The 24,988-nt window shown below is 40.2% G+C and overlaps 1 protein-coding gene and 1 long non-coding RNA gene across 6 annotated transcripts in view; one reads left to right on the plus strand and one right to left on the minus strand.

Annotated features, from left to right (window-relative positions):
* Nucleotides 1-12,421, minus strand: ivns1abpa (influenza virus NS1A binding protein a). Of its 3 annotated transcripts, XM_061779930.1 has the most exons (15): nt 12,215-12,421; nt 8,154-8,448; nt 7,825-7,959; nt 7,248-7,417; nt 7,043-7,118; nt 6,695-6,868; nt 5,893-6,018; nt 4,392-4,502; nt 3,771-3,912; nt 3,477-3,701; nt 2,873-2,994; nt 1,743-1,869; nt 1,541-1,672; nt 1,284-1,457; nt 1-1,053 (listed from the first exon to the last, which is right to left on the minus strand). In XM_061779930.1, exons 3-15 carry the CDS (start codon nt 7,933-7,935, stop codon nt 791-793), a joined length of 1,953 nt encoding a protein of 650 aa, XP_061635914.1. In that variant the 5' UTR covers nt 7,936-7,959; nt 8,154-8,448; nt 12,215-12,421; the 3' UTR covers nt 1-790. The 3 variants fall into 3 exon arrangements, with proteins under 3 accessions (XP_061635914.1, XP_061635913.1, XP_061635915.1); XM_061779929.1 differs by lacking the exons at nt 8,154-8,448; nt 12,215-12,421 and adding an exon at nt 8,059-8,077; XM_061779931.1 differs by lacking the exons at nt 4,392-4,502; nt 8,154-8,448; nt 12,215-12,421 and adding an exon at nt 8,059-8,077.
* The window catches only part of LOC133481048 (uncharacterized), a 17,406-nt gene continuing 4,184 nt past the window's right edge, over nt 11,767-24,988 (plus strand). The window contains exon 1 of one of the 3 annotated variants that reach the window (XR_009789442.1): nt 11,767-11,892. This is a non-coding gene — a long non-coding RNA (uncharacterized LOC133481048). Of the gene's footprint in view, nt 11,893-19,974; nt 20,080-20,256; nt 20,526-24,988 lie in introns of those variants that run through there. The other 2 variants (XR_009789443.1, XR_009789441.1) reach the window with 2 other exon arrangements.

Here is a 24,988-nt window from a genome sequence, read left to right on the forward strand (position 1 = left end):
TTCAATTGAAATGATTTATTAAGAAATATTACAAATGTGAGTCTTGATTCTTAACTCTTCCAGAAAAATCTGTCATTGCTTGACACAAACACCAAAGCAAACATGTTTTCAGTAACTGCAGCCACTTACATTAAAACAAAAACTAATGTTTAGTTAGAAGCCTTGGCTGTGCATGTGACCTGAGCACAGAAAAAGTTAACTCAAACTGGCACTGGTTGATGACTAGCTGTCTGCTACTATTTTTGAGAAATCTAGTGTATAAAAATATAAAAAGGCCATTCAAGATTCCAAACACAAACCAGATTGTTTAAAAGGAGAAACTAGGTTTTAAATCATAAGGCTCCATATCATCCACTTTAGTATGTGAGGAAAATGACAAACAAAACTTAAATTCTCATCATCACACTTGCACTTTTTGAGTGACCAGTAGTTGTTGACTCATCTGGGAAAAAAAAAAAAAAAAGTTTCAAGTCTTAAGAGAAAAAGAAAAGCACTAGGTGTGTAATAAATGTTGGCATATGACAAACAATATGTACAGCACGTAGAACAATGTACGCATTATGAAAAGGCTTCATTCGTGTTGCTTTGGGCAACAAGCCCCACCCCACAGATCCCACCCCGCATAATAAGACAGTCTTCACTGAAGACCCCTCGACCAGGATCCACCCTCCCCTCCCACCCAAACATCCACTCAACACACACACACACACACACACACACACACACAGGATATCACGAAACACGATTATGTCACTTTAAGCCTGTTAGTTTGAAAAAGGGTGTAGCGCTGTCACTCCGAAAATGGGAAGAGGGTCTTGATGCAGTCGCTCCACTTGTCCGTCTCAGGGTTGTACACCTCCATTGTGTTCAGGAAGTCATTCCCGTCGAAGCCACCCACGGCGTAGATCATGTCGCCCAGCATGACCACGCCCGCATTGCTGCGGGATGTGGTCATGCTGCCTAGCATTCGCCACTCATTTCGAGCCGGGTCGTAGACCTCCACACAGCGGAGCGCGTGGGAGCCGTCGAAGCCGCCGACGACATAAAGTTTGCCTGGACAGCACAATGTGGATTACTGAGCATAATTATTATTTTTTAAACAGTATACAGGCAGGTCAATTTAGAGTAGCGCGCCTTCAGGGCGGCTCTGAGGTCTACTAGGAGAGACCCAGCAAAAGTAAGAGCAAGAAGGAAGGGCAGAAAGGGTCCCCCCCACTGAGCGTTCACAATACCATGAATATTTGGGAAAAGGTTGAGGAGCCCCACTTGAGCTGTGAACTTACCGGCATAGACGGCCACGCCGGCCCCCCTGCGGGCCACATTCATGGGTGCTATTAGGCTCCAGGTGTTGTTCTCAGGGTTGTAGCGTTCCACGGTGTTCAGGCAGTTCCAGGACTCGGCCCCTCCAATCACGTACATAAAGCCATCCAACTCGCACAACGCAGCCTGGTGCCGCCCTGAAAACCAAGCACCAAGTTATTTAGCCTGGACTACCACCAAAGACCGTCGCAATTGGAGCACAAGCTGCGATAACACGTACTGATGTTGAGGGGGGCACAGCTTGACCAGGTTTTGGTGACTGGGTCAAAGGCATCACAGTTCTTCAGTCCTTTCTGCCCACAGGGGTCTGACCCTCCCACAACGTAGAGTTTGTTGTTCAAGGAGCAGACGCCTTCAGAGAGCACAGGTGAGCCAGCAGTCGAGGTGATTCCAAAGAATGAATTCATGCAAGCCACGCCCACCTGCATTGCAGCGGTTTGTCCTGAGCTCGGGCACCTGAGCCCACTCGTCGGCGAGTGGATCGTACATCTCACCACAGCTCAGCTCATCGGAATGTCCGTTTGAACCGCCGATCACATAGAGCTGTCCCTGTCGGGTACATAGAACTGTTACGAGGTTCCCTACAGTATTAAGTTTCAAATTTACAATAATTAATACTGGATTAAGTGTAATGTGCTTGGCTTTGTGCACAGTTGCTTTAAGGTTGAGCGAGAGTAGGGGGGCTTGCGGTGCTCGGTCACCTATGAGAGTGATGCGTTGCATGTAAGCAAAAAAAAGAGGTGGCTCAACAGAGAAAATCACAACCAGAGTCTGTCTCAACTCATTCCTGTACTTGAGGCAAAATGGGAGAATTAGCCCTGAATCAGGAGCAGAAAGAGCTCCCAGACATTGGAGCCTCAAGGAAGACTTACCAACACCTGGCTTGACTTGCTTCAATATAGCCAACTTGAATTTAGGCTTGTGAATATGTACAACTCTAATTAAATCATGTTGAAATTATATGATTGCACTTTAAAATGGCAGTCATCTGTGTGCAGTGAACAGGTGGAAAATTAAATTTCTATTACACATCACTGGGCAATTTTGAAAATTTACTTTTATTGCTGGGTTTAGAATTTCCCCAAAAATTTATATCGTGTTGCAAACATTCAAAATAAAATATGTTGATGTTTTCAGAGCGTGTATTCATTAAAAATAATTACCACCAACTTGCATACAAATTCTGGTTGCATCACTGTCAAACCACTGTACTAGTTTTATTTTTATGGGTTTCTACTTCCTGTTGGCACTCTCAGCTGGCATTGGGCAATTTTTTGTTTTGTCAACTAAAGGACTTCATATATTCTGTCACATGGTGTGATGTTTGGCAAGGAGCAGTGAGTAAAGATGACTGCTATATTAGCTTCTTACGCAAGCCATTAACTGGCTAACTACCTATAAAGAAAGTGTTAACATGACTCTCTGCCTTGATTTTATATTTAATTTTAGTCCATGATAGTTTTGGTCATGGTAATGGTGGCTTTATACATGTGTTATTTCATCTCCATTGACAACTGGATCATATGTTATTAGGAGATAAAGAGCAGCAAACCATCAGCACAGCCATTTGGAAACGAGCCCTTGGAGTTCGCATGGGCGCTATGAAGGTCCAGCGGTCCTCTTTGGGGTCGTAACACTCTACAGTCCTCAGACATTCCTCTCGGTTGTAGCCGCCTGTACAAGGTTAAAAAAACACAACAGTCAAGCCTTTTGTACAGTGGAACTTCAATCATTCATTTACTTTAAGGCTTGGAAAATCTGGAGTAGGACCAACATTTTCTGGGAAAATGACAACGTGGTCATGTGTTGAGCTGTCGACTGCATGTGTTTTTACATTTAAAAGATTTTTTGCAACATTTTGACAGCTGTAAGAAGAATGTGAAAAGAATCATCCATGGGAATGTACCGTCAGAACATTCTAAGCAGAAAAGACTGTCAGACTATTTGTAGTCATGTGGCTGCAAGGTATTTAATGTGAACATGTTACATAAAACATTGCATCATTAATAAAGGTTTTATGGTGGCGACAGCTTTAACCGTTTTACTACAATTGGAATTTATTCTCAAAATGAAAATTATTTGAAATCCAAAGAACAGATTTTGGTCAAACTTCAAGGTTACACTGCCAACAGGATCGAGTTAATTTTTGTACCAACCTGCTGCGATGAGCCTGGAGTTGAGGGCTGCGGTGCCCAGGCCAGAGCGGGCGTAACGCATGGGTGACAGCAGGTGTTCCTCCAGCTCCTCGGGGTTGGCCTCAAAGCTGAGACTCTTCAGCAGGCAGGGAGTCGCAGAGGGAGAGGTCTGGGGGCTGCTGCGGCCGTGCAAGAAGATCACACACAACACACCGTCCAGCACAGCCAGACACAGGTAGGTGTTGTCTGAGGAAAATATGTTGTTAGCGACAACAAGAGTAACAAGGAGTGCACAGTACTGTTAACTATGCTTACTTGTAGTCTTCTCAGAGGCAATATACTTCCACTCTCTCCTGGTGGTTTGTTTGGGGGCATTTGCTGCTTGGTTGGAGGGTGAAAGGCTTCCTGAGGAACTGCAGCTCATCGGTCTCTGGGTGCTCTCTCGTACCGGCTTCTTCTGCAAGAGCATAGCGCAGCTACAGAAGCCAAGCCCGCTCCACACACACGCACGCACCATAGGCCAACTGATGGCCAGCTCCAGCTAATCAGACTTTAGCCTTCTCTTCGTCAAGTTGGTCTATTGTGGACACAAATACCCTCACACCCGATCTAACATCTACAACGCTACGTAGCAGTCAAAACAAAGAGTCCAGTCTTCAGATGAACCACAACTGAAACTACACAAAAATGAGAGAGACCCTCACTGCCAACTTGTCAACAACGAGCAAAATTGTTTAATGTAAACTCAGACAGGCATTTATCAGCCACACTAAGTTGTTACATGGTAACCCAAAAAAAAAGTTAAATGAACTAGACCTTCCACCCAGGCACAGGCCGTGTGGTATTTGCATGGCCAGGCATAAGATAAAATAAACACTGCAGATCAAATGTGCTAGAGAGCTCATCGCAGTGAAGTTGGGCACACTTGTTGAGTACCTGCACAAACTGAAGGTGGTCCTCCTCGCCACCAAACACCTCAGTGTGCCCCTCAATCATCAGCCCTCCATCCACCAACTTGTGATCAGGTGAGTAGTACAGCATTTGCACCTGGAAGACAAACAGGAACAACACACCCATGTGGCTGTCTCCATGGTAACACAGTAGACCCCGGCATAAAGGGGATTATAAGAGGAAAGCGGGGAGGGTCAAAGTCCTTGAAATAGAGTTTCTTGGCTGAGGAGTTTCCTTAAAAGACACACACGACATCCACTGAATAATGGCTTCAAGAAGATGCAGAGTCCGGCAAGGGTTCTTTTCCTTAATTGAATCTAAAAACAAAGAGGGATCGAGTGAAGAGCGATGCGCTCTAGTCAGCAAAATCTTCTGTGAAGAATGAAGAATAGGAGGGGTTGGATATGTCCCCTCACGTTCCAGTCTGCTGCTTGGAAACTGCTCCTCTTGAAGAAGCTGCTCATTGTGATAGCAGCCACAATAGGCAGTCAAACCCGTGGCAAAACATTGGTGGCCTAATGGTTTGCTGTCATTATCAATGGCATCTCAAAGGAAATGTGTGTGTGTGTGTATATATATGAAATACTGGAAATCTGCATGCTTTTTGTTTTGCTGTTGCAACACTCAAAAGCCAATGAAAGGTACTCTAGCAAAAAAAATGTTTTTAATAGAAAAAATGGTGAGGATTGAAAAATGTTTTATCTGTGAGGGCTAATGTTCTGCAGCCAAATGGAGTTCTCTTCAACAGCATGCCTTTTTGTGATGTACAATTTGAATCGTTGGCCAATATCAGCTCATATTTTGGTAGCAGTACAGTAACAAATCTATTGGTTCGTCTATAGTGAGAATGCATGTGTGCAATAGGCATGGACAGATGGGAGCACAGTGTTGCTTGGCTGCAAAGAGAGGCGGCTAAGGCAGTAGTGTTCCCCTCTCCTGTCTCTGACTCATTACCCTGGTGGATCAGTCGCAGCTCCTCAGTCTGGTCCCTTGCTGCTGCAAATAAACCTACAGGAGAGATAAATCAACGGGGAGGAGTGCCTATTAGTTCTGGAGCAAAAAAACATGCACCTCTTCAGATAGTCAAGTGGCAGTAAAACCGATGAATCAAGGGTCAAACCTTCAAGAATCTTTTCTCTGCGTTTCACAGCAGAAGAGCACTGTAATACTTAAATGGGGTCATAAGAAAATCAACCACAACCCAAAGGAGAAGAGCGAAAACAAACAAAACAAAAAAACAAGAGCAAATAGGGGCTCTTTTGGTCTCACCTCTAATTTGTGGCATGGTTCAGGAATAGTTTCTTACTGCAAAAACCTCAACAAATCAGAGGGAAAGAACAATCCTGACATAGCAGCATGACAACAGCATGCTAACTCTATTTGAGCCCCCTTAATGACTTCTTAACGTCAAAAACAGGAGGAGTCAGAAGGGGGAGGGACAGGATGACAATCGCTCAGAGTTCAAAGGGCACACTATGGTACTGACCTCCTCCATGAGTTGTTCCAGTTGCTCTCCATTCTCCCAAAGGCTACGCTGCACCCAGTTTAGCACCTTTGCGTAAAGCTTGCCATTGCTGGGCAGAGTCAGGTTGTCTTCTAGCATTACTTCCAACTGTGAACAAACAGTGAAAGTGGAGTTTAGTTCTCACAGTGGAGGGAAAAGGCAATTCCAACTCAGTCATTATAATGTGCTCATGGCCAATTTACATTTTTCTAATGGGCCTTAAAACAAATCAAATCGTAGCCCTCTGAATTGTGAGGTTAACTAAAAACATAGAAAGGCAAGCTTGTGTTTAAAAGTACATTTTAAAGTCAGGACACTGTTTTAAGTGTACCATCACAAGAAGGCATCACACAGTAACCTGCCAATGCAAATCCCTGCGTTCCAACATGTTCTGTCACAAATCTATTCACAGGAGGCTTTACATGTAGAAGGTGCAACATCATACATGATAATCTAGTTAAAAGTCAAACCAGTATACAGTAAATACAGAGTTTATCCATTGTTTGTCCAAGTAACACACTGCTGCTACCAAATAGTGTACGAATGCAGCAGCGACAGTTGACAAGAATAAAAGCATCAGAAATAGAGATCAGTCACTGAGCATGTATATTTGACCAGCTCGGTTGTAGATGCTTAAGACGGCCACAAAAGTCCCTCTTGTGGTGCGGCCTCGCTCCATGATTACATACGCCCTAAATATCAACAACTCCCTGTCAACACTTACAACTAATAAAGAACAATTGTCACAAAGACAACATGCATGTTTAGACAAATTATATTTCACCTTGAGGCGGGGAAGTTTGAGGAAGTCATCCTGTTCAGAAACCTCCAGTAGATGGTCTTGGATGTAGGCATCCACTTTGGTCAAAACTCTGGCATCCGCCATTGAGCTGGCAAAGTTGCGAAAAGAAATGGCATTCTGGGAATCCATCTTAGACAACAGGTAGTCACCGCAAATCTGAGAAGTTGCAGAGGTGAAAATACAATGACAAATTCAATACTAAAATACTTTCATATGGCATTCCTATCATACAATGACAAATTCAATACTAAAATAGTTTCATATGGAATTCCTTAATTAGCATTAGGTTAAGTTACACAATCATCTAACAGTATTTCATAGCAATCAAACCTGCTTGACTCGCTCCATCTTGAACCTTTTGGCAGCAGTGTAAACATCCTTGACCAACTCCTTATCTGCCTTAAGCCTGGGATACAGAAAAAAAGTTTTAGAGTACCTGTAAGTAAACAATATTTTATTACTGTACTCTAATTCTCATGTGAGGAAATCTTATCTCAATTTAAAGTCAAACAAAAAGTCAGCAACAGCTATTTACTGGGCAGTGTAGGCATAGTTGAGCAAGATCTCCACAGCCTCCGGGTCCAAGTCCTCAAAAGTGACATGAGATACTCCATGAGGTTCAATGTCACTGTTGAAGATCTCAAACAAGTATGGACTGCAGCAAGCCAGCACAGCACGATGGGCCATCAACTCATGGCCACATACCTGTCAAAAAAATTGTTTGGAAACATTTTTAAGTATTTTCTTACAAGGTGCACTAAATGTTAAAGAGACTGAGCAGCATGTAAACTCTCACATTCTGTTCAATATGCAATTAATCACATATGAAGGCTACTTTCAACATACTGGAATTTTGGACCGTACCACTACCGGGCACATTTTATTTTGTTTTTGGAGAAGGTTGATTACTATTTTTCTGGGTCCATCAAAGATTTATTGTGTAGTTATGTTATATCTGGATTTGAACACAGATGAAAAGCTAATTCTTAAAGGAAAACAGGAGGATACAAGGTAATTTGTAAGCCCTTCACTACTCATTTCTTATGATTCAGAGTGACTCAGTGGCGCATTCGCCCGTGTGAGGGTGGTGTGGGTTTGCATTGAGGTCATACCTGCAGTCTAACATCGCAGAATTGACCACTCTTTCTCAAGGCGTTCATTTTGGCCACAGTGGAATCCAGGAAACTCTCGTCCTCAAAGATCAGATAACCATTCGGAATCATTTTGGTTGAATTTGGTTGGTCTGCCTGATGAAAAGTACAAATAAGTAAGTAAGTGTAAATGCTGCTCTTCTAGCATAGATATGATCAATATTATTGGTCGTTTAAAATTTAAAAAATACACACCATGAGTGTCATCCTTAATCTGACAATGTTAAAGCCTTTTTGTATTGCTGACCAGAGATGACTAGGTGTCTGTAATTGTGCAGTCATAGTCTTACCTAATAGAGAATAAATCAAATTCAGGGAAGTGCCACTACAAGAGTAGAACAGGAACTGAAGGTAGGCAACAGGCAAAGAAGACAGATTCCAGGGAGACTCCGGTCTTCTTCACTCAAGGAGCGGGATGGGAAAGTTGTCAGAAGAAATGCCAGTTGACAACACAGGTGGCAGCACAAGGGAGAGGGAGGGCTTCCACCCTAGCAAACTATCAGGCTTGAAGCGACTGTAATCAAGTCCTCGTGAACCCGTTGGCTATAGAGTTGTACTTATTCTGTGTTGGTCATGCATTATAACCTGGAGGAGAAAAAACAAAACAAAAAAAGATTATAATAAACATTTTACAGTTTATGCCCTGCCATCAAGCAAATCTCCAAAATCCCTTAAGAAAAACATTAAGGAACGATGCTTCTCTCGCTGCATCTCAGATCAGAAACAAAAGCTTGACTCAGACATCCTTACCTGCTGACTGATCCAACCAAGGCATTGCACTTATAAACTCTAAAGTCACAATATTAGCACAGTCGACTCGCGACAGGCATGTAAGTAATTCAACCTCAACACAAGTTCCTTGGCTGTTCCACTTTATAGGAACTAGAATTTACACCGGTCTGATCGGTATCGGCCGATAATTAGCATTTTATGCTGATCGACTTTAACGTCATAATTCGCTGATCCGATCAATGTCAATGATGTCATTGATCGCTTCCGCAAGACATTTACTCCACGTCGCCATTGTGTACAGTATATTCAAATCCAAACGCTAGTTTATTTTCAGCCTTGTCGTGTGTCTTTTGACATAGTACTGTAAATATCTGACCACCAATAGTTATTTATATTAAAAAAAAAAAAAAAAAAAACATGGTGGCAGCGTGGGACAGACAACACGTAATGCCCAGATCAGACTACAAGACAAATCTGGTCTTTCATGATTGCACTATGTCAGACTACTGCAATCAAATCTTATATTCCGATACCACCGCATCCAGTCTTTGACGATCACAGAGTTTCATCTTGTCAACTCAAATGCGACCGGATACACTCGTTACCATGGCGATGACAACAATAATGGGTCGCACCATGTGTCTAAGAACAAAATGGGGAAACGTGTATTGGTGGTCACCGGTGCTCGGGAGAGGACTTTCATTCAAGAATTGCTTGAGGTATGTTCACATACTTTTAATACGATGCGGCTTGCAAGCAGGCAACAAAACCTTATGTAGCCTAGCAAGCTAGTGCTAGCACTAACGGTTGTAAGCGAACATGCAGGCGTTCTGTCGAATCATGCGCTAAAGTTTTGGTGTGTGTGTGTGTGAAGTAATTTAATTACAATAAGTTAGCACCCATTATTTCTGTCATGTTGTCATGTTGGTTTGACCTGACTGATTAGAATACATGACCTGACTAGAGCAATGATTTCCAACCTTTATGGAGCCAAGGCACATTATACAATTGAAAACTCTGACAGCACACCAACAAACAAAAATGTAACAAAACGTGGAAACAATTACTGTACTTGTACTTCCTGCCATCTAATAGAAGATCGTTCATTTGTTTTGTCTGTCAGTATGCCTCACTGGCATAAATAGATGAACAAGGATACATTATTTATTGTAGATATAATTTTTTGAGCAGGTATACAGTAAATGAACAAGTCATTTAAATAGACACATTGCTCCATCTTGTGATCAGATCAGTTGTTTTTTTAAACTCGCTGATCGGCCCCAAAAATTCTGATCATGTAAACCCTAATTGTAAAATTATTAAATGTTTTTAGATTCATCAGTTGTCTGATAAAATATACAAATGTAGAACTCCTGATAGCCATGTAGCCATTAAGAAACCATCAATTCAGTAAAAGCATCTAAAAATATAGTTCAACACAGAAAATGTACTGAAATCAACAACCAGCTTTATCCAAAATCAGACTACGCAGTGTGCAGGACTACAAACGGGAGAAAACAGCCCAGAAAAAAATACATTAAGGGGAAAAAGTGTACTGGGACATGATTATTAGAACATCAGATACCAAGAAAAGAGGAAATGCAGTGAAAATAAAAAAATCCCAGGAAATTGCTTGGATTTGGCATACCTGCTAAATAGAGGGGAAGAAAAATAAGTCAACATTTTCACAGGGGAAACCCATCCATCACGGCGCACACTTCGGCACACCATCGTCTTTTTGCAATCCACTACATCGAATGTAGAGCAAAATTGGCACTGAAAGCTATAACTCTCCCAGTTTGTGTGTAGACAGTGGGAACACTGACCCACTTCTGACTGATTATGCAACTGCTCTTAGTGAATGGTGTTAGGTGCACTTCATCTGCTGCCTTACTACCCTCCATCTGCTGCCTTGCTACCCTCGTCCCTCCATGCTCTGCCAGCAAAGCCCCACCCACAGCTACTTGGTTAAGTCAGCATTGTACCGCATTGCCACTGAAAAAAGGGTTATTTAAATTGTTAAACCTTGTGCAATGTTTGAATGAAGTAGGATTGGTTGGGGGGGGGGGAAGAAAAAAAAAAAGAAAAAAAAAAAGAATTGCTGTCCAGGAAGTTTTTACTTTTGTCTTCTTGGGAAGTGGTCAAGATTGCGCTGACTGTGACAAGAAAAATATTGACATTGGTGAACCTAACGACCAAAATATGTTAGTAACTGGAATGATAATGAGAATTTACTTCTGAGGTGTGTGTCAGACATTCTTTCACAGGGGTAGCTTCATGAGGTGTGTGACTGACTACTGGGGGGGGAGCGTAGGAAAGATGGGGGGAGTGGAGCCCTGAGAGCAAGTCAATGTTTCCATGCAACTAGTTGAGTACTTAAGTGCACATCTGACATTGAACAACTAAACTCGTTAGAGCCCCCTCCAGTGGAGAGGAAAATCTACTGCAAGACATGTCGCACAGTTCTCAGTTTTGTACGCACTGCATCAATTTAACTCGAGTAAAAAATGTGAAGGAGGGCATTCATCTCGGATGCGCAAAATAATAATACACATTTTAAGAATACACCAATACTCGTCTATCTGGCCAGTAGGGATTTATTTGATTTCTTATTTTAATAGGTTGATTGGAATAATACTTGGTTAAGATGTATAGCATTTCCACTTTTTGATGCCATCCTGCAGCTGTCAAACCATATAATAGAAACATTATTTCTTTAAATGTGCAATCATCTAGGTTATTTGAGAATTAGAGCAATTAGAATGATCTAAGTAGCCACCAGTTTCCGTTACAGATTACAAGCACAGCAGGACGGAATTAACGAGGGGAAGCCTCCACTGGAGGCTGGCTGGCGGTAGGTCAATATTGAACCAACAACTCATCAAATACAGTATTGTATAACTTTGTTGTTGTTTGTTTTTTCAAATAATTAGACTATGTTGATATCGCAAAACCATGGCTAGCCTCGCTACACGTTTTAGCCACAATGGCCTTGGTCTGCCTTCCCCTCTACTCGACGGAAACGTGCGGGGCCTAGAACGCTTGGCGCTGTGCCACACATACATCCCGCCACTGCAAAAGCGGTTAGAGAGCAAGAGCAGTCTTGAAAACAAAACGGTGAAACATCCATCTTTAATAGCGCGCAAAGAATGCGATGGATGCTCTTGCTAGCAGTCCTTGTTAGCTCCAACGGCAACCACGCGCGCGAGCCAACAAGAGTTCCATTTTGAGGCAGACAACGACGCATTATTAGACCCTTTGTCCGTTCTCGGCGCCAGAAAATTCTCGACCGGCGAGGTAGGACAAATACACGTTTATTTAGTGTGCGACATTGTCGGCGGCGGCAGGGAAAAATTAAAAAGGCAGGCCATTTCCAGCAGTCTTCGCCTTGTCGAGCTGAAGACATTTCCATCCATTGCCGGGTGGTAGCCATTGCCAGTGAAGAAACCACTCCATTTTAAACATTTCTCCACACATTTAACAGCAAACCCACACACTGGCGCCTCAGTAGTAAAGGTGTGTGCGTATATATTATATATTTATATATTATATATATATATATATATATTATATATATATATATATATATATATATATGTTTATTTTGTTTTAATCTTACCTGAGGCGTTTGACAGCAGACGATATTAGACATATTTAATAAGAATTGAAGAGTTGGTCGGTTGTGTCTGAAGACAGGTGCAGGGCGGCTTCAGGTGCTGCTTGTCCGGCTGGGTGTTGCTTCGTCCTTTAGGAGCAGTACGTCCGCTCACTTTCTCTCCATTCACTCTGCGTGTGACGCGCAACCAGGCGCGCTCCCGACTAAACTACGCACGAGTCCCACCGTCTGTGACGTCAAAAAAGAGGCGTGTTTCTTATTGAAGTGATGCAATATACGACGGATGACAAAGCCTGCAATTACGGGCAGCCTTGCAACGTATGATAGGGAACAAACACGTGCTTTCTGTGCTACAGTCCGAGGCACGTAGTATACGTGGGGAAAAAGTAGCTATTCATCAACAATATACAAATACGCAATCATGAAAATACAAGTATTTCTATTTTAAATGACAAACAGCAAACTTGTACTTATCTATTGAGGTGCAATACAAGAGCTGTAGGCCTATAAGTAATTCTTCCTGAAAAGATATTTCTCACTTTTCATTGGCATTATCATGAAGGTGCATCATTATGGGAGCGTTCGCGAAACGCCATAGCGATGTAATTCTGGCGCATGCGCATTAACATTGGTTGGTAGAAGTCCCATTCACTTTCATATAATGTTGGCTAAGAAACCTTTCGTGGCGTTTTTATCGCAGTATGCAAGTTTGGTCCGTTGATGTCAAGCAAAGATATGCAGCAAAGCTTCTGTACAATAACAGCAACCAGAATTTGCCTTAAATAGGAAGTTAAACACAAATGTGTCCCAAATTCGTCCACCTGGCCCTGACTGAGGGGATATATTTGATCGACAAGTTTTCATTTCGGCCTACGCAAAAGATTTAATAAAAGTCTACAAGTCTCTTGACGCATAGAAGTGTAAGTGTCAATCATTCAGTTGTTGATTGGAAAATCTTCAGGCGGCAAAACATCTCCATACGTGACGTGTATTTGCATATTTTAAGGCTCAAATCCATTTGTAATTTGTATACGATAGTATGCCTACTTAGGTAAAATATCACCAAAAGTAACGGTGGCATTGAGTATTTAAGAGTGAGATGCAAGTTATAATCTAATGTGAGATTTATCTTTTGTTTGTTTGTGCCAAATATCATTTAATATGGACAATATATCTAATATCATAATCTTTTATTGCAAAACAAGTTATTACAAAGTTAAGTGTCTATATAAAGTGCCGAAAGCAAAAATGGTCGGTCAGTATGTTTCCAGTTCTGTCAGGTAATGTGGCTGCACGTAAGCTTTCACTGAGCTTCATGTGTCTTTGGGATGCCGTAAAAGCTCTAACAATCCTTTGTTTACAATCAGTATGTGCAGCCCATAATGCAACACGACACTACCATTTAATTAAAGGAAATAAGTGTGAATAACCTGATAACTCGTGCACTGCTATTAACTTCCATCGGCTTTCTGCCAACGGACACACCGCCTGAACATTTGGTGACGACACGGCGAACGCTCCCATAGCATTACTTTTTATTTTATGGTTACACCGGTATAACATTGCACTGCATATACTAAAAGGGGTTTCAGATAGATAGATAGAACTTTGCATATTATGGACACACCTCTAAGCGTGGTCTAGTTACGAACATTCATTTGTGTGTACTGTATGTGGAAAATAGCACAAAGTGTAACGCGTGATACAATAAGATTGGCCTTATGACAAAAATGCACAGATTAGGTTTATCGAGTCAAATGTTTTGTTTTGTTTAATCACCAAGGGTATTTTTTCCATTCATCTATGTGGGGGGTACATTCCTAACAAGGTGATAGAGGGTTTTGCTGGTGAATAGCTGGTTGCCAAGAGAGATCTGCATCACATTTAAACCTTTTGTTTTGCTGGGCTGTTGTTTGCCTGGGTTGTATGACCACCCCCGCCCCCTGAAATTGTGCAGGTGTATCCTATGGCTGGTTAGTGGAAGTCCTGCACTTCTTTTAACATCTCAAAACATTTGAAGCCTGTTAGATATTTGTGTAGCTGCTGCACCAGGTGGCAGAGTGCAAATAGTGGAATGGACCTGTACTTCTGAATGTGTAGTTAAACGGTCATAAACCAAAATTGCACGTCACATGCTCTTCTGTGTACATCTATGTAAAACTATAAGCTTGTCTACCCTCCACTTTGACTAGTATGGGTCAAAAAACATTTTATTTTGATGAGTCGTGTTATGGTACCCCTTCCATCTGTAACTCCCCATCCTTTTCAGTCTCCAAAGATTTGTTCAGTGAAGCTATAAAAATCTCCTCTGACAAGGAAGCTATGAATATTTCAAGTATCTAAGCCCAGTAGAAGCATGTGGCGAGTACTGCTGTATGCATGCAGTTTGAGGCAAACAGCAGGTTGTATTAAACATTTAAAGAAAGAATCCTTGTTAAAATTCTGAAAAGGTTCCACTAGTTAATGCAAAAAGATACTTTGGCCTGAGTTTAATCTGTTGATTTTCTAAATCGTCATAACCAAATGGAGTTTCCTTACTGTTGTCTATTCTACAAAGAGCTTAGCTCAAAACCTTGCAAAACCCTGAATGTGGAATTACAGTTCTCTGATACTGATAAACTGAGAAACTGATTAAGTTGACCTCATGGCAGACAGACCTACACTCCCTTCCAAATGTATCGGAACAGTGAGGCCAAGTCTTATTTTTGCTGTAGAATACAAATTTTGGGTTTAACAGATGAGACAGTTCACCATTTCATCTTTTTTCCTTTGAATGTATTGACACATGGATCTGATACACAACTTAGAAGGCTTGGCTAATCGGGCCAATATTTTTTTTTCTCCGAGGCCAGGTTAAAGATATTGTAAATATTTGAAATTGGTATAGAAGAGTGATGTATACTTTAAAGCAACAAATACAAACATTTGCTTCGGTTTTGTGAATTAGACTTGGGATGAGCGTTATCAGAGATCTTTTTAAGACGATTACAGTGATATCGGTGTAATTTTCCTGTGATAACTATTAACAACATTTTCAATCTTAAAAAATGGTGAAAAATGCATCAATTTCTGGCCAATTATTACTAAGTCAATAGGGGTATAAATAAATAAATCGGTGAACATTCTGTTGAATCCAAGTTTTAAACTTTCTTAATCTGCATCCTTTTTTCAAAAGTTATCATTAGAAAGCTTGCTAAACAGAGAGTGACAACAAATGTGATGAATTATTTGTTGTCAGTTTCCAATGAGCTGTTTCAGATTAATTCCAAATTTAAATGACAAAATTTGGCACTCAAAACATGCATGGCAAAAACAAATTAAGAATGATGAGAATGAAGAAATTCCATACATTGTTAAAATACCGTACATAGTAAGGAATAAATACAGCACAGTAAAGGGACATATGTAGTTCTACATCATCGCTATTGGTGTATAGTGATAATGAAACGCGAATTCAGTGAAACACGGAATATAGTGGCTATCGCTATTTAGGAACAAAAACTGTATTGGAATTTAGGTTGGAAACTGTTGGTCAGTGCTTCTGATAGTGTTTACGCAGGCAGAGAAACTCCTTGCTGGCTCTACCCTCCCGCCACTGCAACTTGTATTACCAATATTGATGGAGATGATGTATAGAAAGGCGAATCATTCAGAAATATTGCAAAAGGGGAGCACAGTAGTATTTTTCGATAAAAGCACAGTACTGTAGCATCATTCACTGTCAAGCAGCCAAAAATGAGAGGGTAGCAGTAATAGTAATTAGCCTGTAAAGATGAAAATTGTTATAGCTACTTACAATGTAGAATCAAATCATGTCAAAACAAATCCTTTGATGAGGGTCTTTCCTGATCTGTAATCATTTTGTCAACATGGCCTGTTTGGTTATGAGAGAAAACACTGAAGCAAAAACCAGTGTACCGCTTACACCTCTAGTGACATGGAGGTGCCATCCCTAGTTTGCATGTCAGTCACTGTCTGATTAGAAATCCACCCTCAAAATCATATTAATTTTCATGCACTATTACTGTACATCACTGTTGCTCATGTACAGTATTCCAAGCAGTCAAATATTTCGATATTCTCAGATTCTTTGACTGCTATTTTTAACTTGATGCAACATTTTTCTTACTTACTTACTTGGTTTATTTTGATAATTCTTCTTTTCATAATTTTGTATATGATCATTTGCTCCTTGACCAGTGAATTTCCCCACTGTGGCTCCAATTAAGTGTTCTGTTTGGTGAAAAGATTACAGTGACATCATTGTCAAGTCTTGTGTAGGTGGTAAGCTATTTTCCAGATTGGAAAAGCATCAAGCCCACCACAACAGAACAAAAATGTACCGCTGGAAATACCCCCTCCGAAGATGGCTTCGTTGTGAGTGAGGAAAGTTCATGCATGAGTAGTTTAACGGTAATAACTTGTTACAATCCCCCCCAAAAATGCTGTAGCTCCTTTTAAACAACCTGCAAACCCCAGAATTTTCCCATCTATGTTCTCTGTCACTGTTCTGTTTAAACAGTACTCATATCGGCTATACTATAAAACAGTTGCAGTATATTACAATATTACTGTCTCTGAATAGTAATGTGTTACACAATTTCTGTGTTACTTTTTCTTTTAACCAAAGAACCTGGGAATTCTAAATTATGACATTTCAATTTAACACACTGATGGCCATAAGACAGACAATATTCAGAACTGAAAGTCATTTGCTAGAAAAACAAAACAATAGCAGTTCACTTTCAGTCCTCCCGAAATACTTTGCCATGACCTCTGGACAAATCTTAATTGTGTATGTTCAACATTTTACACTCAATGCTCTCTTTTCCCGCTGTCGTGTCTAAAGCAAGGTCTGGTGCATCTAGTCTGACTGCGGGATACTGTGTCACTGTGTGAAAGTGCACACAGTTGAATCAATATCCTGTTTTGCTTGGTTCCGTCAAAAAGGCGAATGCGGATAAATGCCAGATCTTTTGTTGCCACTATTATGTCAAAAAGCTTATGAGGGACTACTTTCTAAAGCTAAAGTCAGCTGTTCAAAGTGAGCACGAATGACTTAAGAAGGTACAACTGTCATGACAACCGACATACAAATGAGTGGTAAGTTCCGGTTGACTTGTCAAGTCACCCTGGCGTCAAAGAGTCACAAGAGTTGTAAGAGTCAGGCTGTGCTGCACTCTATGTCCAATGTAAAAATAGAAAACTTACTGACTACTTGCTGGAGTACATTCTTCCAAGTCTCTTGTTTTTAAAACTGTCCTCCCTGAATCCTGCTGTACTGCTGCAGAGGAAATGAATCACTATAATAATAATAAATACAACACACACACAAACCATATTTGGTGGATGGAAATAAATGGTCATCACCACAGTGAGCAGCTTTAGGCAATGTGTTACTTAATGATCCCTGAAGCCACTGCATTATAAGAGCTGTAACACACTCCTTATTAAAATAAGCTAGGTTTTAATTTTGTGTGCCACTCTTTCTTATGTTATTCTGTTATACATGGGCATTTGCCCAACCAGTCTTCATGTGCTTTTTTTTACCTGGTACTGTTGTTCCAGGAGTACAGGGTCTGGGCCTGTTACTATGACCACCTTGACCAAGGTAACTGGCTGGAATTTAACCTACAACCCCAATTCCAATGAAGTTGGGACGAGTTAAACATAAATAAAAACAGAATACAATGATTTGAAAATCATGTTCGACTTATATTTAATTGAATATACTACAAAGACAAGATATTTAATGTTCAAACTGATTAACTTTATTGTTTTTAGTTTTAAGAAAAACTTGACATCCGACTGCTTTTAAACATGTGATGATGTTTGTTTGTCTCAGACAATAAATGATGACTCGTTCCAGTTCCTCTCGCCTCGTCTGTTTGCCTCTTGACTTGCTTTGGGCTTTTTTCATCAATGAGCCCGCTTTCATTTTTTTTTGAAAAGTACAAAACAAGTCATCTTGGCTCTTTCTGTAATTTTAATTAGCTGTGCTCTCACTTGCCATGGTATATATTTCCTCGTCATGCAAGCTGATTGGTAGGAAGAATATATAATAATGTAATACCGTAGTGGAAAAAGGATAAGATATTACTATCTATACCACAGAGAAAGAATGCTCTTATGTAAATCATCACATGAAATACTCTGTGGGAGGAATAACTACAATTTGTCACCAAAGATGTCTACAGCACACCGTCTGTGGAGATGAATTATTCATTAAAAAAAATTGCAGTAAGAGCAACCTATGGACAAGCAAAAAACAAATATGGCGTTTCATGATTTTTTTTTATCATTGAGCTTCCAGTTAACAATTGCCCTGCCATTCTCATTACCTCCGTAAATGCAGAATTTTCAAAACAGCTCTCTAATCCCTAACAATCAAATAAAGTGTGGCTGTTCTGGAGTGTTTTGGCATAAACATTAATAAACGCTATACTTACTGTATATGTACCACATACAGCCATGGTTGTAAAAATATAGATTTATGTTTTAAACAGTTCTTCGTGGCGTATTAAAATATTTTGTTAATTAATATTTTTTTGAATCAATTTATATTGCTTTTGGAAAAAAAAATTCAATGTTACATGCACTCCACAGTTTTCATTAGACAGCAAAAAATATGGTACTACATTTGGAAATTGCTGAAACCAAGTTTTTAATCCCCTTGAAATCTTGCATCCCTGGTTATTAAATCAACGTAGGTATGTGTGCAGCCATTTTATAAAATGTTAAACAAAAGGAGCTTTGTGACACTAAACTGTGAAAGCTAGAGCCGAAGTCCAGCTTCCAAGGATACAGGCCACTAAATTGCCACAAAGAGGACAGTTAATAATTGTTTGACTCACACTCAATTGTTCAAAGAGAAATTTCCAGACAAACTTCAGTGAGAGAAAAAACGCTGCTGATGTTGCAAGAAACTTGCTTTGACCTCCCGAGTGGGTTATTCTTTAGCAAGTGTGACCCAGATAACACTGCAGGTCAACCCTAAGGCACACAATTCTCATGCACTTGCAAGTGAACATGCGCACACACGTGCACACACACAAACACACACACACACACACACTGCTGTGTTTAGACTATATGCTAGAATGCAAATGAATGTTGCCTGGACTTTGGTACCTCAAAAACACATTTGGTCCATCTGCATTTCTTTTTATCATTACTGAACAATTTAACATTCTCTGCCAGACCCATATGCATCTACAAGGAAACAAATAAAGGTAACATGACTGAAAATTCCACACCCAAAATAACAATACTGTTCTTGCCTTGATCATTGTTGTCATTGTGTGCTCATCCAAGCATGAAATAACCAGACTAAAGGGGCATATTCTCCCATGTGGGTAAGTGAGAAAAGGGTGCAATCAAATTTAGGATGAACAAAAGATAATTTACTGAGCTAGTGAACTGATCAAAGAGGCGTTGTGAGTCGGCTATTAGCTGTAGCGTTTTACTCGTGATATTCATTGGTGAAAAATATCACGACAGACATGCTGCTTTTTTGTTTTTTATTTTCTTTTTTTAAGTGCAGTGCTACCACTATTACAATTACAGTCAAAGTAATGGCATACTGGTGACTTAGAATCACTTTTCACTTGCTTTAATGCCGGTCGTCAAAATAGACATATTTTAAATGGAGTCACCCGGTCTGTGGCGCAAGTAAGGTTGGGCTCCACTGATCTCCAGAATGGCAGGCACACCTTTTTTATTTATGGAACTCCGAACATGATTTTGGTCATAAGTACAGTAATCTGATTAACATTTTTGGGGATTTATTTCATACAGAAAAATAATAATACTTCAAAGTGTAGTGCGGTGGACACATCTCACTGGTGACGACACATCGGCTACCTAAGGTATTTTCATATTTAAAGCATGCTATAATTTTTAAATGGATTTCAATGACATTCACAAGTCTCAGGAAAACTCCATCTTTCATGTGCAAAAGACTGATGCGGGAAGGGAGAATATAGCCCTAAGCGCTTATCTTGTGGAATATGAAAACATGATCCTCTTGTTTTTGTGCTTTTTTTTTTTGTGCTGTTTGACCTTTTCTTTCCAGTGAACTGTTTTGTTATGCCAGCAAGAGCAAAGATCAGGATGTATTTACCTTTATTATATTATTACCATAATATTTAGAGTGAGTAAATCTACATTGTGCAAAATTATAAAATTACTGGTTAGCACATCTGCCTCACAGTTCTGAGGACCCCGCCTGTGTAGAGTTTGCATGTTCTTCCCGTGCCTGCGTGGGTTTTCTCCGGGTACTCTGGTTTCGTCCCACATGCCAAAAACATGCATGGTAGGTTGACTGAAGATTGAAAATTTCCCGTCGGTGTGAATGTTGCATGTGTCTATACTAAGTGGTGCATTTCTGTAATACCAATTTTTTTTCCATTAGAACCTACCAGATGTATACAGAGCTTTAGTGCTTTGACTAATACATGGCGTGATTTATAGTATGTTAGCTCCACTGGTCTGCTGGTGAATATGTGTTTTTTCATAAAAATGGCCACTCCCTCTTAGATGTTTGTTAATATATTTAAATTTACAATAATTGTATAATTTTTGTATAAATAGCTCCGTATCTATAGAGAACAGCCCTCAGCTTCCTCAAGGCTAAGATGTATACATACCAAATGAAATTAATGAATGAATGCTTAAACATATGAGCCTGGGGTGAATTTGAAGGATTATTTTTATAATTTTGGCAAGGTTCCTGTATGTTCAGTGTGTTGAACAGGATTCTGCATCTGCTGGTGTGTGGGTTAACTTGAAAAGGAGACAAGCCTAGCTTGGAGAAGCTGTGTTTGTTGTGTAATGCACTCATCTGTGCATGTCCACCCACTCTCCTTCTCCCTGTTCTCCATCACGTGGTTCTCTTCAACTCAAATCCCCTCTCAGTATCCATCATCCCAACATCTGTTCCACAATCCCTGAATAATCTCATTATTTATCACACATCCCTTTTTTTGCTGCCATTACTGTTGAGTCTTTGCATGATACTTAACCCAATGATGTCTTCTCCTGTGATTTGAACAGAAAATCTAATCAATGCACCAAAAAGCACTAACACTAGCACGGCATGACCGAAGGAATGACATTAGCTAACATACTGTCAATACAATTCAAGCAAAGGACTGATCAAACCATTGAGTCTTGTATGTGGTGGAGAGAGAATGTAAATACATTAGTTTGGTATGGGTTGGAGCGGGGAATCCAAAATGACACTAACAGTCAGATGACTGAGACAAATCTTCCCCAGTGTCAGTCAAAACCTACCATTATTATCTATTTATCCTCAAGGACTAGATTTCATTAGATTAGCAAGTGACTCCTGGATGGTAGTTTTTATTTCCATTTGTCAAGAAAGCATCTTCCAATATATATTTGAAAATGGAAATGGTCTAACATTCTTGAAAATCATTCATATGCACCTATTTCAGCAGACACCCTACTTTGTGGCTTTGGTAGACCTGTTGATTATTTATTTTATTTTTTAACACTGTAAATTGTGTTTGTTAGGCTATATTTATACGATGAGTCAAGGTTAGTGCCGGGGTTCACATCCTATTCACATTTGACCTGCCATCCAGAATTGGCCTGACAAGGACACAAGATGTGTAAAATATTTAATAAATGGATGTGTAATATTTACACTCATCATTTCGTCATTTCACTTGACTGTGCAGTCTCTTTCACTTTTACTTGCATATGGCCAAGAGCAGTCCTTTTGTTCTGTTGCAAGCTCCACCTGTAAATCAGCAGATGCATATTTAAGTAATTATAAATAGCTTAATCATCCTGTTTCATCCGGTCAAGGTTGTGGATGTGCTCTGGTTCCGTCACCTCGAGATATTTCAGTCAACCTGACACACCCGCAGCTCTCAGACCGGTTCACTGTTCTGGCAACACCCCGTGTTCCGGGTAGGTAACAATCAAATCATGACCGCATCCCTTAACTGAGCAAATTACACCAACACCAACTTTGAGGAAGATGCAGAACAAAGAAGCACCACATGCCAATGTAGATGACGTCAAATGTCAATTTAGAGTCCCCAATTAATGCATGTTTTTGGGATGTGGGAGGAAACCAGAGTGCCCAGAGAAAACCCATGCAGGCACAGGGAGAACATGCAAACTCCACACAGGCGGGACCAGGGATTGAAACCCGCTCCTCAGAACTGTGAGGCAAACACTCTAACCAGTCGCCCACCGTGCCCTTTCTCAAACCATGCTTGTGAAATGATGGGACGTTCTTTTCATTTATCATTCGCTGATGGTAAAAATTTGCAGCTGAAACTTTTCAACCCTGTTTTTATGTTTCTGGTGTCTGGTGGAGTGTGCGAGACAGCCGCAGCACAACAGGACCAATTGTGTTTCATTGTGCTCTGGTATTCGGAATGGTCACCCTCGCTAACTATGTAAAGAGTTTGTTATTGACAGTAGTGAGAGAAGCAGAGTGGCAGGAGAGGGCCAAAAGGAAGAATGGCAAGGGCTCACAAAGGATCTGCTGGTGTGTATGTGCTAATGAGCTCGATTGGACATGAGTTGTGTTCACAACAAAAGATGGACTTTACAGTGACGGGGGGAATTAAATCCAGGGATTAGTATTGTTGGACATCAGTGCGTGAGGCCCCAAGGCAGGCTTTCTGGTTGGCTGACTGGAGGGATAGAACTCATGTCATGTGGCACTTGTTTGGTAGACAGAAGGGCCGCTGTTTTTATGTCACATATGACCTATGAGCCTGCTTGTTACACAATGAGGTGAACTTTATCACCCATAGAAAACTATAACAACTTCACGCTTTTCTGCAGGGACGTTACTCCCAGATATAGAACAATGTGTTACACGAGCTCGTGAATTGTTGTTAGTACCCATTGTAATGTAATGTAACTGCAGTTGAAACCAGAAGTTTACATACAATATATAAAAAGACACTCCCCCCCCCCCCCTCACTGTCTGACATGAAATCACACTAAACCTCTCCTATTTTAAGTCAATTAGGATTACCAGAATTATTTATATTAGCTAAATGCCAGAATAATGAGAGAATTTTTTTAAAGAGAATTTTTCATTACTTTCTTCAAAGTCAGAAGTGTCAGTGTTTGTGGTGCCAGGACAAAAAGGTGGAGGACCCCAGCGCAGGGAGGCAAAACACGATGAATCTAAAAAAAAAAAAGTTTATTTTCAAAAACACAAGAGGCAAACAAGGCTCACAGAAAACTAAATACTAAATGAACAAAAGGCTCAAAAAACAAGTTTCGATGTAAGAAGGATTAAAATCACAACATAAAACAAAATTCATGACAAGAGACAAAGAGACAAAAGACTACGAATGACAATCTGACAAGGACTAAAACCAGGGAACTAAATACACGCAAACTGACGAGGAACAACTAGACAAGACATGTCTAGCTGGAGGAAGCTGATTGGTTGACACAAGGTAGCGGGCTGACGAGAACAGGTGGAGACAAAACCTAACAAGCAGAACAAGACATTAACCTTGTCAAGGGACACAGGGGAAAACAAGACAGGGAATAAAACAAACTAAATATAATCTAAACAAAAACACAGAGCATGAAAAGAAGTTGACATACATTTAATTTAGTATTTGGTACCATTGCGTTTAAACTGTATTATTTGGATGAAACATTTTGGATATCCTTTCACAAGCTTCTCACAATAGCTGGCAGGAATTTTGGTCTATTCCTCCTGACAGAACAGGTGTAACTGAGCCAAATTTGTAGGCCGCCTTGCTCATACATGCCTTTTCAGGTCTGGCCATACATTTTCAAGAGGATTGAAATCAGGGTTTTATGATGGCTACTCCAAAACATTGACTTTGTTATCCTGAAGCCACTTTGTAAATAGTTGGCAGTATGCTTCAGGTCATTGTCCATGAGGAAGACTTATTTGCGCCTGAGCTTTAACTTCCTGCATGATGTCTTGTGATGTTGCTTCAGTATATACACATAATGTTCTTTCCTCATGATCTAATCTATTTTGTGAAGTCTGCCACTCCCTCCTGCAACAAAATAACGTCACTTCAAAGTCGCTATGGTGTTCTCAGGTTTTGCAAGCTTCCCTTTTTTTCCTCTAAATGTAACGATACTCATCATCGCCAATCAATCGCTGGACATATATATATATATATATGTATATATATATATACAAACATGGTGCACAGAGTCCATCAAAACATGCTTTGATGAGTTTGAACTTAGAGTCCTGACCTCAAGCCCATCAAACATCTTTAGGAGGAACTAGGACAGTGACATCTGACCTTACAAACGTTCTTCAGGAAATGGACAAATATTCTCACACTACAAACAAGTAGAGAAAGATGCATCTACTCCACATTTTTGTATAATGAAATACTTTATTATTTGAAAAGCATCTGAGTACCCCTTAAAAGTGCTCCATATAATAAATGTATTCTTTTATAGAAACTACATCTGATAACATTCACTTTTCTCTCTCTAACTCTAAAATAATGACTTTTAAATATTTGATTTCAAAGTTATATATAGTACTTATACTGAATAAGCCGTATGCAAATGTCTTTATTCTACAGTTGTGAGTGTGTCATTAAAGACACTTGTGTGGTTCGGTTTCGAGTGTACCTCATCCATTTCACTTTTTTTCTGTGTCAGTCCTCAGAAAGATAGAGTCACACTATTTCACCAACCCACGCTGCTTTGAGATTAGTCAGGTTTTGTTAGACACTTTTGTTATAATGCTTAGTGGCTGTGTTAGTGATC

Source organism: Phyllopteryx taeniolatus, chromosome 7 (assembly GCF_024500385.1).
Source record: "Phyllopteryx taeniolatus isolate TA_2022b chromosome 7, UOR_Ptae_1.2, whole genome shotgun sequence".
Taxonomy (NCBI): Eukaryota; Metazoa; Chordata; class Actinopteri; order Syngnathiformes; family Syngnathidae; genus Phyllopteryx; species Phyllopteryx taeniolatus.

What these genes read in the sequence shown, in the direction of transcription:
- ivns1abpa (XM_061779929.1), bottom strand. An exon ending in AGATGGAGCGAGTCAAGCAG is followed by an intron (nt 6,869 to 7,042) that starts GTTTGATTGCTA and finishes GCAACTTCTCAG; the next exon opens with ATTTGCGGTGACTACCTGTT. An exon ending in CTCCAGGCTCATCGCAGCAG is followed by an intron (nt 2,995 to 3,476) that starts GTTGGTACAAAA and finishes AACCTTGTACAG; the next exon opens with GCGGCTACAACCGAGAGGAA.